Source organism: Clinocottus analis, unplaced genomic scaffold (genome assembly GCF_023055335.1).
Source record: "Clinocottus analis isolate CAN_PGR_092001 unplaced genomic scaffold, fCliAna1.0.p SCAF_4, whole genome shotgun sequence".
Classification (NCBI taxonomy): domain Eukaryota; kingdom Metazoa; phylum Chordata; class Actinopteri; order Perciformes; family Cottidae; genus Clinocottus; species Clinocottus analis.
The window spans coordinates 2,093,303-2,109,546 of record NW_027176153.1 but is presented as its reverse complement, the minus strand read 5'-3'; the positions used below and the strand labels follow the sequence as shown (position 1 = coordinate 2,109,546).

The 16,244-nt window shown below is 46.6% G+C and overlaps 1 protein-coding gene across 2 annotated transcripts in view; it reads right to left on the bottom strand.

Moving 5' to 3' along the window:
- LOC137801169 (glutamate receptor-interacting protein 2-like) overlaps positions 1-16,244 on the bottom strand; it is a 43,932-nt gene that overhangs the window by 17,905 nt on the left and 9,783 nt on the right. For both annotated transcript variants that reach the window (XM_068598607.1, XM_068598608.1), the window contains exons 2-11: positions 15,535-15,615; positions 14,816-14,951; positions 12,806-12,951; positions 11,229-11,312; positions 11,029-11,104; positions 10,242-10,387; positions 6,732-6,879; positions 6,488-6,657; positions 2,466-2,594; positions 2,072-2,224 (exon numbers count right to left, since the gene is read on the bottom strand). In XM_068598607.1, coding sequence (XP_068454708.1) covers positions 2,072-2,224; positions 2,466-2,594; positions 6,488-6,657; positions 6,732-6,879; positions 10,242-10,387; positions 11,029-11,104; positions 11,229-11,312; positions 12,806-12,951; positions 14,816-14,951; positions 15,535-15,615 — 1,269 coding nt within the window. The remainder of the gene's footprint in view (positions 1-2,071; positions 2,225-2,465; positions 2,595-6,487; positions 6,658-6,731; positions 6,880-10,241; positions 10,388-11,028; positions 11,105-11,228; positions 11,313-12,805; positions 12,952-14,815; positions 14,952-15,534; positions 15,616-16,244) is intronic.

Here is a 16,244-nt window from a genome sequence, read left to right as displayed (position 1 = left end):
TCTCCAAAACGACAGCAACTCGCACCAAAACAATCTCGATGGATCAAAAAGCACCACAGGTGGGAGGAAGAGGTGGACTGTCTCTGTTGATATAACGGGAGTGAAAGGAATCCGCAATGAACTGGTTGGACACCTCATTACTTTTTGATGTGAACGGTTGAGTTGTGAAAATAGACACTTAAACTTTTATACCCGATAAAAAAGGTAGAAGAAAGAAATGTGTTTTTTGATTTTGGGGTGAACTGCCCCTTTAAATTTGCACTAATCTTTACCCGAGAACACCAACGATAAAAAATAGTAACACGGTCACTAACGTCGGGTGAATTTCACCAGATATAATGTACCTGATAAAATATACTTCTCATCGAAATATATTAAAAGACGACATTAAAAAGGCAAGTTGGAGTACTCTTCTCATACTTCTCATAAAACCTAAAACATGCATCATGGGGAGATCCTAAAAAAAAGCTCAAAATCGGGTGAAAAAATAACTTGTGAAGGTTGAAAAGAAAACAACTGGTATTGGAGCAGGAAGACACGCCCACCTCCAATACGACACACCCACCTCCAATACGACACACCCACCTCCAATACGACACACCCACCTCAATAAGACACACCCACCTTAATAAGACACACCCATCTCAATAAGACACGCACACCTCAATAAGACACACCCACCTCAATAAGACACACCCACCTCAATAAGACACGCCCACCTCAATAAGACACGCACACCTCCAATAAGACACGCACACCTCCATAAGACACACCCACCTCCATAAGACACACCCACCTCCATAAGACACACCCACCTCCAATAAGACACACCCACCTCCAATAAGACACGCCCACCTCCAATAAGACACGCCCACCTCCAATAAGACACGCCCACCTCCAATAAGACACACCCACCTCCAATACGACACACCCACCTCCAATACGACACACCCACCTCAATAAGACACACCCACCTTAATAAGACACACCCATCTCAATAAGACACGCACACCTCAATAAGACACACCCACCTCAATAAGACACGCCCACCTCAATAAGACACGCCCACCTCAATAAGACACGCACACCTCCAATAAGACACGCACACCTCCATAAGACACACCCACCTCCATAAGACACACCCACCTCCATAAGACACACCCACCTCCAATAAGACACACCCACCTCCAATAAGACACGCCCACCTCCAATAAGACACGCCCACCTCCAATAAGACACGCCCACCTCCAATAAGACACGCCTACCTCCAATAAGACACGCCTACCTCCAATGTGACACTTCTACCTTCAATGTGACACTTCTACCTTCAATGTGACACTTCTACCTCCAATAAGACACGCTTACCTCCAATAAGACACGCCTACCTCCAATAAGACACGCCTACCTCCAATAAGACACGCCTACCTCCAATAAGACACGCCTACCTCCAATGTGACACTTCTACCTCCAATTGGACACGCCTACCTCCAATTGGACACGCCTACCTCCAATTGGACACGCCTACCTCGAATAAGACACTTCTACCTCCAATAAGACACGCCCACCTTCAATAAGACACACCCACCTCCACTAAAACACACCGAGCTTCAATAAGACACGCCCACCTCCAATAAGACACACCCACCTCACATAAGACACGCCTACCTCCAATAAGACACGCCTACCTCCAATAAGACACGCCTACCTCCAATAAGACACGCCTACCTCCAATAAGACATGCCTACCTCCAATAAGACATGCCCACCTCCAATAAGACACGCCCACCTCCAATAAGACACGCCTACCTCCAATAAGACACGCCTACCTCCAATAAGACACACCTACCTCCAATAAGACACACCTACCTTCAATGTGACACTTCTACCTTCGATAAGACACGCCCACCTCCAATAAGACACACCTACCTTCAATGTGACACTTCTACCTTCGATAAGACACGCCCACCTCCAATAAGACACCCCCACCTCCAATAAGACACGCCCACCTCAATAAGACACGCCCAGCACAGTTAGTGTTCTCGGGGTAAAGACGTGAAAGTGCTCCGTCATACGTGAGCTCTTGTGGTCCTTCTTCCTGGCCCTCCTCTTGCCCGTGGAGCTGCGGGGGCTGGTGGGCGGGGCCGGGCCGGGCAGCGTGCTGCTGCCCTGGCTGCTGAAGCCGGAGGTGGCCGTGGAGGACGGGGAGAAGCCGCCGCTCACCAGCGCTGAAAAGGAGACGCACATTAAATCACCACCACACGCGTCACCCAGCCTGCGTCCGGTTGAAGCCGGCACCGTTAAGATCACACCAAAAACCAAACAGCGCAACACGCAAACACATTTGTTTTTAAAAGAAGTGCGGCGGGAGTTAAAAGATTTAACAAATGGCGCTGAAGAAAACAAGAAACAGCGTCTTCCTGCTGTGGCGGCTCGCCAGCAGCGGTGCTGTCACAAGCGATAACTTACATTTGCAGTGGTCCTGCTGGTTGTGTGGGTGGCTCGGGCTGCTCCATGTCTTGCCGTGGTTGGCGAGTGGGGGATGGCAGAAGTTGCCGCTTTGGTCCCAGTGATGGTGGTTGCTCTTCTGCACTTTTACTGCAGGGAAGAAGGCCAAACGCGTCCATTAAGTCAACCGGATTCCACTTTTCCCTGAATTCAACCCATGAAATCAGGCTTTTCATTTGCCCGCGTCTAAATGTGTACCGCCGCCGCCGCCGCACGGCGCCTGGAGGATAATTTCACAGCAGAGTAATTGATATTTAATGTTTTTTTCGTCACGGTACGCCGGATTAAACGCTGTGGTTTTTAATGTGTTTTCATGAGAATCAGTTCGACACACAGGAGCTGAGTGGGTTGAAGGGGAAGTTACGTTCTAAAAAAGAAAACAAACCCTGAAAAAACAAACATCTTACTTTTACTAGCAAGCTTCCAGAAAGCTAAGTGCAAACTGGAGATCATCTGTATGAGTTCACTTTCAAGAGAGCCAGGAGGCAGCAGAGCAGCCTGAGTGAGTGCACCGCCGGCCATGTTGCTGTCTGATCAGCAGGAAGCGACTCAGCTGCTACAAGGCCTCACCTGAGGCCTGATCGAGTACAGCTGGACGCCTGATTGATCTTCTTCTTCTTCTTCTTCTTCTTCTTCTTCTTCTTCTTCTTCTTCTTCTTCTTCTTCTTCTGTGGTGTTTAACGGCAGCGTGCAATCCTTTTCTTGCATCACTGCCATCTTTCGGTTCCCAACTACTAAACTTTCAGTTCTGTTGCTCGCCAAACGTTTGTCAAGCAGCTTCTTCCCTGCTAAGGTTAGTATGTTTCTTTACTATGTTTCTTTACTATGTTTCTTTTCTACGTGTCTTTTCTATGTTTCTTAACTACGTTTCTTTACTATGTGTCTTTAATGTTTCTTTACTAACTTTATTTACTATGTTTCTTTACTATGTTTCTTTATTACGTTTCTTTATTACGTTTCTTTACTACGTTTCTTTACTAAGTTTCTTTACTATGTTTCTTTACTACTTTTCTTTACTACAATTATTTACTACAATTATTTCTACTACATTTATAGCTTTACTATGTTTGTTTACTGTATTTATTTCTTTTCTACTTTTCTTTACTGAGTTTCTCTACACGTTTCTTCACTGCATTTATTTCTTTACTACGTTTCTTTACTATGTTTCTTTAATGTTTCTTTACTACGTTTCTTTACTATGTGTCTTTAATGTTTCTTTACTACGTTTCTTTAATGTTTCTTTACTATGTTTCTTTACTACGTTTCTTTACTACGTTTCTTTACTATGTTTCTTTTCTACGTTTCTTTACTATGTTTCTTTAATGTTTCTTCACTGAGTTTCTTTACTGAGTTTCTTTACTACGTTTCTTTACTATGTATCTTTAATGTTTCTTTACTACGTTTCTTTACTATGTATCTTTAATGTTTCTTCACTGAGTTTCTTTACTGAGTTTCTTTACTACGTTTCTTTACTATGTATCTTTAATGTTTCTTTACTATGTATCTTTAATGTTTCTTTACTGAGTTTCTTTACTGAGTTTCTTTACTATGTTTCTTTTCTACGTTTCTTTACTACGTTTCTTTAATGTTTCTTTACTATGTTTCTTTACTACGTTTCTTTACTACGTTTCTTTACTATGTATCTTTAATGTTTCTTTACTATGTTTCTATACTACGTTTCTTTACTACGTTTCTTTACTATGTATCTTTAATGTTTCTTTACTGAGTTTCTTTACTCTGTTTCTTTTCTACGTTTCTTTACTACGTTTCTTCACTGCATTTATTTCTTCACTCCGTTTCTTTCCTATGATCATCTGTCCTGTTTCTGCACTTGTTTGGTGGACGTTTGGGTCTCGGCGTGTTTTCATTTAATCCCGTGTGATTCATATCCGTGTGGGGTTCGCAGCGTTTAGGAATGATTATTTCTTAATTCCGTTGACTTTCTTTCACACTTCGTACGAAACCGAAAGCGCAGGCTGTGAGTTCTGCAAGGCGCCTCACGCGTGAGCGCTCAGTCAGACGGGCGCCCGCGAGGCGCTCGAAAGGGCAAAGGACTGACCTTTTGCATGACACGCACCTCACGTAATTAACTTTCCTTCACACATTCATGCAGCTAAAATTGTCAGGGAGCGTCACATGTGACAGTAATCCCCGCTGCTCCGTTTGCAGGCGTCTAATCTCCCAACAACTTGCTCACATGGATGGAGGATTTGCCGGGAACATGGATGACTGCGGCGAGGACTAAGACGTTCGCCATATTCACGAGAACCTGGTTAAATCCAACCGTATCTAATCAGAACACAAGCGGGGAAGAACCCCCCGCGGCCCTTTGCAGCGAGAACACGCAGGTTTCTATCGGACTCAATCAAACCTGTGAAGCTTTCGGCTCTGACGGCTTACGCTAAGCTCACCTACGGGAGGCTCTCCAAGAAGAAATGGTGTTTTTTTTTGATTGACGCGGGCGGAAAAAGAAACATTAACTCCTAATCTCTTGGTGGCCATATCAGTCTCATTAAATCCCCAGAGGAGATTAGACAAATTGCATCTTATAATCAGGCCTTATCCTGGTGGGGAGAGAGGAAAAAGAAGCTGTAAAATAATATTATATCATCATAACGTCACGGTGCCTCGTTCAAGAAGGGAATCGTTATTGAATAGGAAGACAAGCCGCTTCACAGAGGAGACGCGCCGCACTTCTCGCTGGTCAACATGTTGTGAAACGCAGATCGATTGTTTCAGGGGATTCATTTGCACTTCCTCTTCAGATGTAAGTGTACATGTCAATCTCAATCAGTAAATACGGAGGACAGACACGAGGGCGTCTGGACAAACGATAAAACGAAGCGCTGACGAGTCGATCGGGCAAAAAGGATGAAGAAATATTGTGTAAGCGACGGCCAGAGAGGAGTAAACTACGTCTTATTCCCTGTTGTCGAGCTGCAGGACTCATCCAATGCTCACATGTTAAGAACCCCGCAGCTGCTGACCCAGAAACACGTCTGCAGAACATGATCTCTGACAGAGAAAGTGTGTATTTGCGTGTGTACGTGTGGCTTGTTGCTACCAAGCCAGTGTGCCAAAAGCACATGGATTGTGGCCGGCAGCATGCACACACACACACACACACACACACACACACACTGATTCATAGTATATAGGAGGAAGCAGCTGGGAGGCAGCTGGGCTGTAACAGCTGCAGGTAAAAGAGCCGTCACAAAACATACGGTGAGAACAAACACTGGACCTGCAGCCTGTGAGCTGCACACACACACACACTTATTTAAATGGCGTTGAAACTATTAGTTGTAAAGTCAGCGTTGTCCACATTTGCACTCGAGCGTGCACAGCATGTTTTGTGTAGTTTGCCTTGTGACACACAGTTATGTACATTTTACATTATTAACCGGGGGGAGGGGGGCTCATGTGTTTCCCTTACGGTGCTGCAGTATGTAGTTATCTTCTGTAATTATATTATTAGCATCCATGGATGTTGAAGTGCTTGCTAGAAGCTACTTAGTGCTAATGACTTATGTTAATGTAACACAAAGCAATTTGTTAGCTTAGTTATCCTCCCGTGTTTCATCAAAGTCACAGTTATTCATTTTAAAACCCTGAAGTTTTGCTTCACAAATCTGTTTTCATCATGTTTTTGGTGAAATATTGTAATATTTTACCTCTTTGGACCTCAAACTGTTATTTAAATCAAATGAAGTACGAGAAGTTTGGAGGAGAAATGTCTGTTTGGTAGAAATTAAACAACTCATAGATGTCTGAAAGTAACGGGATAAGAGGCCAAAAGATTCTAGTTCAGTATTTGATGACCTTTAAATGGCATTTCACCATTTTCTGGGTATTGATTAAAAAGGAGAATTCAACAAAACAATACAAAATTAACTCTTTTCATGAATAAATATCCTTTTTTTTCCGGACTTTCTGGTTCCTTTGCGGCGTATTTATTTTTTTGTCTATTTATTTGTGCGTACCTGTGTCCTGCGGCCTGACGGGAAGTCTGCTCTGATTGGCCGGGAGGATCTCCAGCTTCACGACGTCACAGGTGCTGGCGAGCAGCTGCGTGGCCTCCAGCAGAGAGCAGTGCTCTGTGCCGGTGCCGTCGATGGACAGCAGGATGTCACCTGCATGCAGCGCTCCACACCTGAGAGAGAGTGTGTGTCAGTAAAGGTGTGTGTGTGTGTGTGGAGCACTACATTGTAAGAGGTGTGGTTTCACCTTTCCACCACGCTGGCGGCCTTTATCTTGTCGATGATGATGACTTGTTTGCTCCTGTATATGGTGGTGCTGAGGCTGATGCCCAGGCTGGAAGACGGGCCTTTCACGATCTCCACCAGCAGGGGGCCCGAGGCTTGTTGTACTGCGTCTGCAACAGATGACACACACACAGATGTGACGGAGGCCGACGAGCAGCTAAAGCCATGCGTGATTCATATGTTCATTAATCTGGCATTAATCTGCTCATCGTGCCACAAGTCATCAAATGTAGCCCGTCTTCATCCTGCTGAAACGTGTAGTTTAAAAGGTGCTTCTCAATCACTTCCTCTAAGACACTGAGCTCACAAGTGATGGATCACTCAATGAGAGAGAGAGAGAGAGAGAAAAACACGGACAACTCCCAGACTGGATAACAGCAACCTGTCAATCACCTCGTAGCCCCGCCCCTAAAGCGTCCCCTGCTTTATGGTCTGTTTGACTCTAACAGACCATAGTTTACTAAATGAACATCAGGCTGTATAGAAGAAGACTAGAAACTAGAGATTGAGACATAAACTCATGTTTACGATGTTTACTGAGGGAATACATCAAGAGAGAAGTAGAGTCACTTATATAGACTTCTATACAACCAGAGGAGTCGCCCCCTGGTGGTCAGGAGAGAGAATGCAGCTTCAACACATGAAGCATAGACTTCTATACAACCAGAAGAGTTGCCCCCTGGTGGTCAGGAGAGAGAATGCAGCTTTAACACATGAAGCATAGACTTCTATACAACCAGAGGAGTCGCCCCCTGGTGGTCAGGAGAGAGAATGCAGCTTTAACACATGAAGCATAGACTTCTATACAACCAGAGGAGTCGTCCCCTGGTGGTCAGGAGAGAGAATGCAGCTTTAACACATGAAGCATAGACTTCTATACAACCAGAGGAGTCGCCCCCTGGTGGTCAGGAGAGAGAATGCAGCTTTAACACATGAAGCATAGACTTCTATACAACCAGAGGAGTCGCCCCCTGGTGGTCAGGAGAGAGAATGCAGCTTTAACACATGAAGCATAGACTTCTATACAACCAGAGGAGTCGTCCCCTGGTGGTCAGGAGAGAAAATGCAGCGTGAAGGCGCTTAAGCGTTGGCTTCTCTTTCATCAGAGGAAGAACACGCCGCCTTTAAAACTGGCGCAACCTCCAGTTCTGAAAATGTAATTTACATAAAGAAGTACAATTGTCTTTTCTGCACTTCCTCAGACATTAATCTGCCTTGAACAAAGACAAAGGGACATATCCTTTTGTCTTTTGCAGGACAAATGCAGTGTTGTGCTCCATGTAACGACTGCTGCAGTGTCACACAAAACAGGTTTTTAAAGCGATTAAGAAAACCCCCAAATGAGTTGGAAGTGAAGCAATCGTTATTGTATATTTCACAGATCGCGGCTCCAGAATCACTCCTGTAATAGTGAACCCTGTGACGGTTCCTTCTGGAGGTCTGGATCCCAAACCTCCCGCGGAGAGAGAAATAATGTGTGTCGACCGTCCTCGGTGACCTGCCCTAGATTACGAAGAGCAGAGTTTGTGATCTGATGGAGAACTAGTCACTGTGGCTGAATGGAGGTTATAATCTGTGCTGAGGTGTCTTCAGTGAGCATATTTTACGACTTTCTGACCCAATAGGATGCTTTTAACTCCAAAATAGATTGGACTCGCTCCGTGCAGCTGGAGCAGCGTCGCTGGTTATTTCCTTTTAGAAGAAAAATCAGGGAAAATAAACAAATGTTTTTAAAATCTTCTTATTAAAGTCAGTGGGCAAATATCAACATTACAGTCAACATTAAAGTACAAAGAACTTTCATTACGGGGAGACTTTGTCGGTCCCTGTGGACAGAAATTGGTCTCTGCTGGTCTAGTCCACGGTGGACTAGTCTCTACTGGTCTAGTCCACGGTGGACTGGTCTCTACTGGTCTAGTCCACGGTGGACTGGTCTCTACTGGTCTAGTCCATGGTGGACTGGTCTCTACTGGTCTAGTCCAAGGTGGACTGGTCTCTACTGGTCTTGTCCATGATGGACTAGTCTCTACTGGTCTAGTCAATGGTGGACTGGTCTCTGCTGGTCTAGTGCATGGTGGACTGGTCTCTGCTGGTCTAGTCCATAGTGGACTGGTCTCTACTGGTCTAGTCCACGGTGGACTAGTCTCTACTGGTCTAGTCCACGGTGGACTGGTCTCTGCTGGTCTAGTCCACGGTGGACTGGTCTCTACTGGTCTAGTCCACGGTGGACTGGTCTCTACTGGTCTGGTCCATGGTGGACTGGTCTCTACTGGATCTGGTCTAGTCCACGGTGGACTGGTCTCTACTGGTCTAGTCCACGGTGGACTGGTCTCTACTGGTCTGGTCCTTGGTGGACTGGTCTCTACTGGATCTGGTCTAGTCCACGGTGAGGTCATCAGCAATGAACGGAGACTGTTGCCAGTTAAAATCTCCAACTGTATGTTGCATACCATCCTTATCACACACACAAAAACTAGAATAATAATGATTGCATATTCTTACTGAGAAAAGATATCTGAGAGCACCACAGAAGAAGAAGCAACACGCCTGACACTGAGAAGAAGGCAACGAGTAACAGCCAATCAGAGTGAAGACGGAAAGAAATCCATCAAACCTCCGTAATGTCTGTGAAACGGGTCATCTGGCCCCAAATAAACTCTCTTTGCACAGCTTTTGCTCGAGTGCCATTGGTTAAGCTGCCTGGGGAGAGAGGGCGAGGGTCCAATGGAGGGGTGAGGAAGAAGAGGAAAGGGTTTTTGTGGGCGGGGCTTGTGCAGTGCAGAGCGTGCCGAGGGGAACGGGTTCATAGACGACGACACCTCTGTTCACACCAGTAACACCAGAGTGTTGCTCTGGAGTACATGAGAGAGTGAATCATGTGTGACATCACATCCTGTCTGTGAATCACTTCAATGATTTATTATTACCTCAACTGCAAGTTAATGCAGTGAAACACTGAAGGTTTTTTTACATAACAAGTATTTAGGTCCACATGACTCATGACTCAATTGACGTCATTGCGTCACAACAAACCTTATCATATTTGAGTATTTTTTAGACAAGTTTCAATGTTTATTTTGGGTAAATTAATTGTTCAGGAATTTGAAATAAAACAATAAGTACATTTGTTTTAGGATGTATTAACTCATTGATAAAATATATTTTAAAGATTGTTATAAGAGCAGCTACTGTTTCCTATTTTTCTTCACATATTGAGATGGAAGGAGTACAAGACACACACACACACACACATACACACACGGTAATAAAATACAGAATATTACCCATCTGCCCCGTCTCCTTGGAGCGTGCTCTCGGGCCACACTGACTCCCCTGGTGGCGTCTGCAGCACAGACACTGCATCGCATCCACGCAGCCAAACGGCCACATTATTTACCCTCAGAGCAACGCTGCCCTACCAAGCCTCCACATGTGTGTGTGTGTGTGTGTGTGTGTGTGTGTGTGTGCTCACCCATGACAGAGACGTCATACTCGATCAGGAACAGAGCTTCCTGGCCGCTCTGCATCAGCACGGTCAGAGCGTCGGCGTGCTTCTCCCTGTTTAAAGGCATCCCGTCGACGCTCAACACTCTGTCTCCGGCCTTCAGCGTGCCCTCTCTGGAGGAGAAAGAGAGTATTAATAATGTTAACAACAACAACAACAACAACAACATCCTGCAAGCCCCCGGTCACAGCGAATCATTGAGCAGCTCCACGTGAGCGTGCACGTCCTCCCAGGTGAGACCAAGGATGAAAACGAGATAAGCGGCCGTAAAATGTCTTTGATGGTGAATTATGTTTGCTCCGGTGTTTCGGCGCTCTCTGGGGTTGTGTGTGTGTGTTTTTTTTTGTCGTGGAAAGTGCAATGTTTGCGCTCGCCGCAGGACGAAGCAGTGGCCTTTTCTGCTTTGAAGATAACATACATGTTATATGTGTCACGGCCTCGATTTCACGCAACCGGCCTGAGCCAAGGCCGAGGCAAAAAGAAGGAAATGCGCCGCGGGGATTAACCGTTAATAACGCAAAAATTCAGTGCTGAATGTTAATCGCAATTAGTAAAACAACCGATGTTGCTGTGGTCCAAACATCTAAATGCGTATGGAAACATGCATGCACGCACTCGCACAATCGTTTGCAAAGGCTCACTCATGCGTGATGGAGACATAAAATGCATACGAGCCACCACATGAATAGCAGCACTTGTACATGAGCGGCGACACACACACACACACACACACACACACACACACACTCGTCACCTGTCGGCGGGCCCGCCGGGCCGCACGTACGTGACCATCAGAGGACGAGACCTGCGCCAGTCCTCGTGGAAGCCTCCTGAATCAAAAACACCCACGACATGAATCCAGTGAAAATAAATCAATTAAAAAAAAAAGAAAAGCTAATTATTTTTTTCACTGAAAGATTTATACAGAAAAAAACAACCTCCCGCCCACCTTACCTCTCATGACAAATCCAAAGCTGTTTCCCTCCTTGTGTAAACACACCTCGATGGTTTTGGTTAAGACTCCTGAAGGGTTCTGGACTGAGGAAGGCAGATTAAAAAATATATTTATATAATTATTAATCGCAACGTGGAAAGCTTTTTGATGAGAGTGTCGAATCCTGAGAACTGATGAAGCATTGTGGAAAATATGTTGAATTAATCTCAGCGGGGGAAATTAATTCCATGGGTTTTGACACGTGATAATTATTCGCAGCAGGAAACCTGGCGAGTATTGATCTGGAGCTTCTGCACGGTCCAGAGACGTCTCGTGAAGTCGGAGGTGAATTTGGTTTAAAACGACTTGATTCGAGTCGAGGGAACGAAAGACACGAAGATGATGCACCAAATGTTTGAAATGGTAAAATCTCTGAACCCTAAAAAACCTCTATGGGGTCAAAGGAGTCATGCTTCTGAGGTGCATTGGACATCCAGGCCAAGACTTCCTCCTCTGGTTGTATAGAAGTCTATGCTTCACGTGTTAAAGCTGCATTCTCTCTCCTGACCACCAGGGGGCGACTCCTCTGGTTGTATAGAAGTCTATGCTTCATGTGTTGAAGCTGCATTCTCTCTCCTGACCACCAGGGGGCGACTCCTCTGGTTGTATAGAAGTCTATGCTTCATGTGTTAAAGCTGCATTCTCTCTCCTGACCACCAGGGGGCGACTCCTCTGGTTGTATAGAAGTCTATGCTTCATGTGTTAAAGCTGCATTCTCTCTCCTGACCACCAGGGGGCGACTCCTCTGGTTGTATAGAAGTCTATGCTTCATGTGTTAAAGCTGCATTCTCTCTCCTGACCACCAGGGGGCGACTCCTCTGGTTGTATAGAAGTCTATGCTTCATGTGTTAAAGCTGCATTCTCTCTCCTGACCACCAGGGGGCGACTCCTCTGGTTGTATAGAAGTCTATGCTTCATGTGTTAAAGCTGCATTCTCTCTCCTGACCACCAGGGGGCGACTCCTCTGGTTGTATAGAAGTCTATGCTTCATGTGTTAAAGCTGCATTCTCTCTCCTGACCACCAGGGAGCGACTCCTCTGGTTGTATAGAAGTCTATGCTTCATGTGTTAAAGCTGCATTCTCTCTCCTGACCACCAGGGAGCGACTCCTCTGGTTGTATAGAAGTCTATATAAGTGACTCTACTTCTCTCTTGATGTATTTCCTCAGTAAACATTGTAAACATGAGTTTATGTCTCAATCTCTAGTTTCTAGTCTTCTTCTATACAGCATGATGTTCATTTAGTACATTATGGTCATTTAGAGTCAAACAGACCATAAAGCAGGGGACGCTTTAGGGGCGGGGCTAGAAGGTGATTGACAGGTCTCTAGCGGACCTCTGTTCACTGGTTGCAGAAAAACAAAATGGCGGCGGCCAGAATGTGGAACAAGGGGCTTCACAAACCACTGGGCGACCACGCCCACTTCTCCCATACAGGCGCCGCTCAGGACGTCCCGCTCGTCACCTAAAGGTGCTGCTTGATGTTGCGTCACAGCCCACAAACACCGCAGCGGTCAGTTGCTTGTCGGTCCACCTACCGAAGGGGGGCAGCTCGTACTCCACCTCCAGCACCACCCGCTCCCCGATGTTCTTCAGCAGGCTGATGATCTCGTCGTGGCGGAGCTTGGACAGGTTGATGCCGTTCACCGACTTGATGTAGTCTCCCACATTCAGCTGGTCGCTCCTGTTGAAGAGAGACCGGTTCACTGGAGGTCACTTCAGCTTTTATTCCACACTGCAGCTCTTTAAACACTTCTTTGAGCTCGCTGATTGACGCTGCCGCTCACATCTCCCCCTCGCACCTCACTGGGATCTACCTGTTCATTGAGACAGCAACCAACAGAGCAGGAGGAGAACTGACGGCCCGGTTGTGTTGTGTGTTTGTGTGTTTGTGTGTGCGGACGGTCCGGGTGACAATAATGTGAGTCAGTGGGCGGACGGCTGAGAGACTCTTCACATACGACGGTCTGAGTCAACGCGCCGCTCATTGGAGGGATAATTAATTAAAAAGATGTTGTGGACTGCTCGCCCACTCCTCCTCCTCCTCCTCTTCCTCTTTCTCCTCCTCCTCCTCCTCCTCCACCTCCTCCTTCCCTTCCTCTTTCTCCTCCTCTTCCTCCTCCTCCTCTCTCACCTTTGGGCTACTGCCTATCAGCAGTGACAGCAGACAGACAGGGAAGGAGAGAGAGAGACCCGTCTTGACCGGCTCGTCATCTCTCTCTCTCTCTCTCTTTCTCTCTCTCTCTCTCTCTCTCTCTCTCTCTCTCTCTCTTTCTCTGTCTCTCTGTCTCTCTCTCTCTCTCTCTCTCTCTCTCTCTCTCTCTCTCTCTCTCAGTGAGTTAGGGCGGCGTTTGTCTTCAGAAGCTCCTCGAACGTGACAGGCGGTGACATGTTTGGCCGAGACATTTTCAAAGATGCCGTGTCATTTTTTCAAAAGGTGTGTGTGTGTGTGTGTGTGTGTGTGTGTGTGTGTGTGTGTGTGTGTGTGTGTGTGTGTGTATGCGTGTGTCTATGTTTGTATAAGTGTGTGTATGTGTAGCATTTCATGCTCTTGTAAGGGCGGGAGTTATCTGTGGTTGTATGTATGTGTGTATAAGTGTGTGTGTGTGTGTGTGTGTGTGTGTGTGTTTTCCGCCACACACTGCTTGATAGTCATAAAACTTGAATCCTACGTGTTCCTGAGTCTCTTTAACTGAATCTCAAGAGATTTACATTTGAATAATTAGCATAATTAAACATAACAGGTAACAATTGTTGTGTTAATGTTGAGTTAACATTCATAGTATTGTGTACTTAACATTCCTTCCCTTCAATGCAAGAAAAAGCAACTCTTTAAATGCTTTGTATGAACTGACTGAAGTCAGAATTGCAGTTTAAACAAACGTCGGTCCAAAATGTCGCCGCTTCATCGTCGCATCCTTTTAGACATTAGCGTGAAAATAGTCTGAACACTGTGACTGAACCGGGAGGAGAGGAGGTGGACTCTTTACTTCAGGACAAAAAAAACTTTAAACAGCAAAGAAATAGAAAATACATTCATTTGTACGTCATGTTTACACGCTTGCACACATTTTAGTTAATATGTGCTTGTTATTATCAACTTCAGCGTCATCCTTTAGCGTCACGAGTCTGATTCACATTGAGAGACGATAAATCATAAACCATAAACCATCACGTTGAATTACAGCCCAAAGCTGTCAGCGACCTTTGACCTTCCAAATTCTAATCAGTCCAACCTCGGGCGCAGGTGGACGTTTGAAGGAAAAGACGTTTGAGAGTCCCCGAGACGCCGCCGCCTCCGGCGTCTGAACGCAAACAGATCCTGCGTGTTGCTGCCTTCAGGAACTTTCGGGTGGCATCGCTCTGACGGCGGCGTCACCGCTGATCCGCCACAACGCCACAACGCCACAACGCCACAACGCCCCCACGTGGTGTCACTCCAGCCTGAGTAACCGGTCCGGACGGCTCGGTGCGGTTGCCGTGTTCTTTTTTTTTTGTGTGTGTGTGTGTGTTTTTTTAACAGCGTGTCAGGAGCGCGGTGATCTCACCTGGCAGCCAGCCCGCCCGGCCGCAGGTTGGACACTCGCGGCCTCCCGTCCTTGTCGGAGCCTCCGGAGATGGTGAGGCCGAGGCTGCTGCCTTCCCTCTTCATCAGGTCCACCGTGGTCACCCCTCGCTGCTCCTCTGCTGACAGACACGGGCACAGACCCACGGCTCGGCGTTAGCGTTAGCGTCTGAGAGGTTGACTCAACATCCCTCACGCCGACGCCCTCTGACACACGGACACATACTTTATTCTTCTCTCACATTCCCCTGTCCTGTCCTTGCTCCCTTCAAATCTCTCAATCCCAGTGAATCCTTTGTGACGGGAGTCGGGGAGGACGGAGGGGGGGAGGATGGACGGAGTCAGTTTTATTAATAGTGATAAAGGAAAGAAATGCATTATCGCGACAAAAGACTTGTGAGGTCATGGAGTGAATTGTATTGAGTTTCTTGACTCATGATGGATGCGTGGCTCTGCAGTTAGACTCATTCTGTCTCCTGGTCCACGTTCTGCTGAGCCGTTAAATCGTTCTACGTGTGGTTTAGTGCAGACGACAGGCGTGCCACACAAGCAGTTTTTAGTTGTTTTTTACCTTATCTAAGCATTCAGCCCGGTGCAACATCAAACAACACAGACACACACACACGCACACACACACAAACAAAAAACACACGTCAGTCAAAAGAGTGAAAAGCGGCGCGTCGGGTCGGACGGCGTCTGTACCTGAGAAGCTGCGCCGGCAGGACGGATGCGATTGGTCGGCCGCCCCGGACTCCTTGCCCCCCTTGGAGTACGGCCCGTCATCTGAGGAGACGGCAGGGAGGTAAAGGTGCTTTAACACGTGAAGCATAGACTTCTATACAACCAATGGAGTCGCCCCCTGGTGGTCATGAGAGAGAATGCAGCTTTAACACATGAAGCATAGACTTCTATACAACCAGAGGAGTCGCCCCCTGGTGGTCAGGAGAGAGAATGCAGCTTTAACACATGCAGCATAGACTTCTATACAACCAGAGGAGTCGCCCCCTGGTGGTCAGGAGAGAGAATGCAGCTTCAACACACGAAGCATAGACTTCTATACAACCAGAGGAGTCGCCCCCTGGTGGTCAGGAGAGAATGTAACTTCAACACATGAAGCATAGACTTCGATACAACCAGAGGAGTCGCCCCCTGGTGGTCAGGAGAGAGAATGCAGCTTTAACACATGCAGCATAGACTTCTATACAACCAGAGGAGTCGCCCCCTGGTGGTCAGGAGAGAGAATGCAGCTTCAACACACGAAGCATAGACTTCTATACAACCAGAGGAGTCACCCCCTGGTGGTCAGGAGAGAGAATGCAGCTTTAACACATGAAGCATAGACTTCTATACAACCAGAGGAGTCGCCCCCTGGTGGTCAGGAGAGAGAATGCAGCTTTAACACATGCAGCATA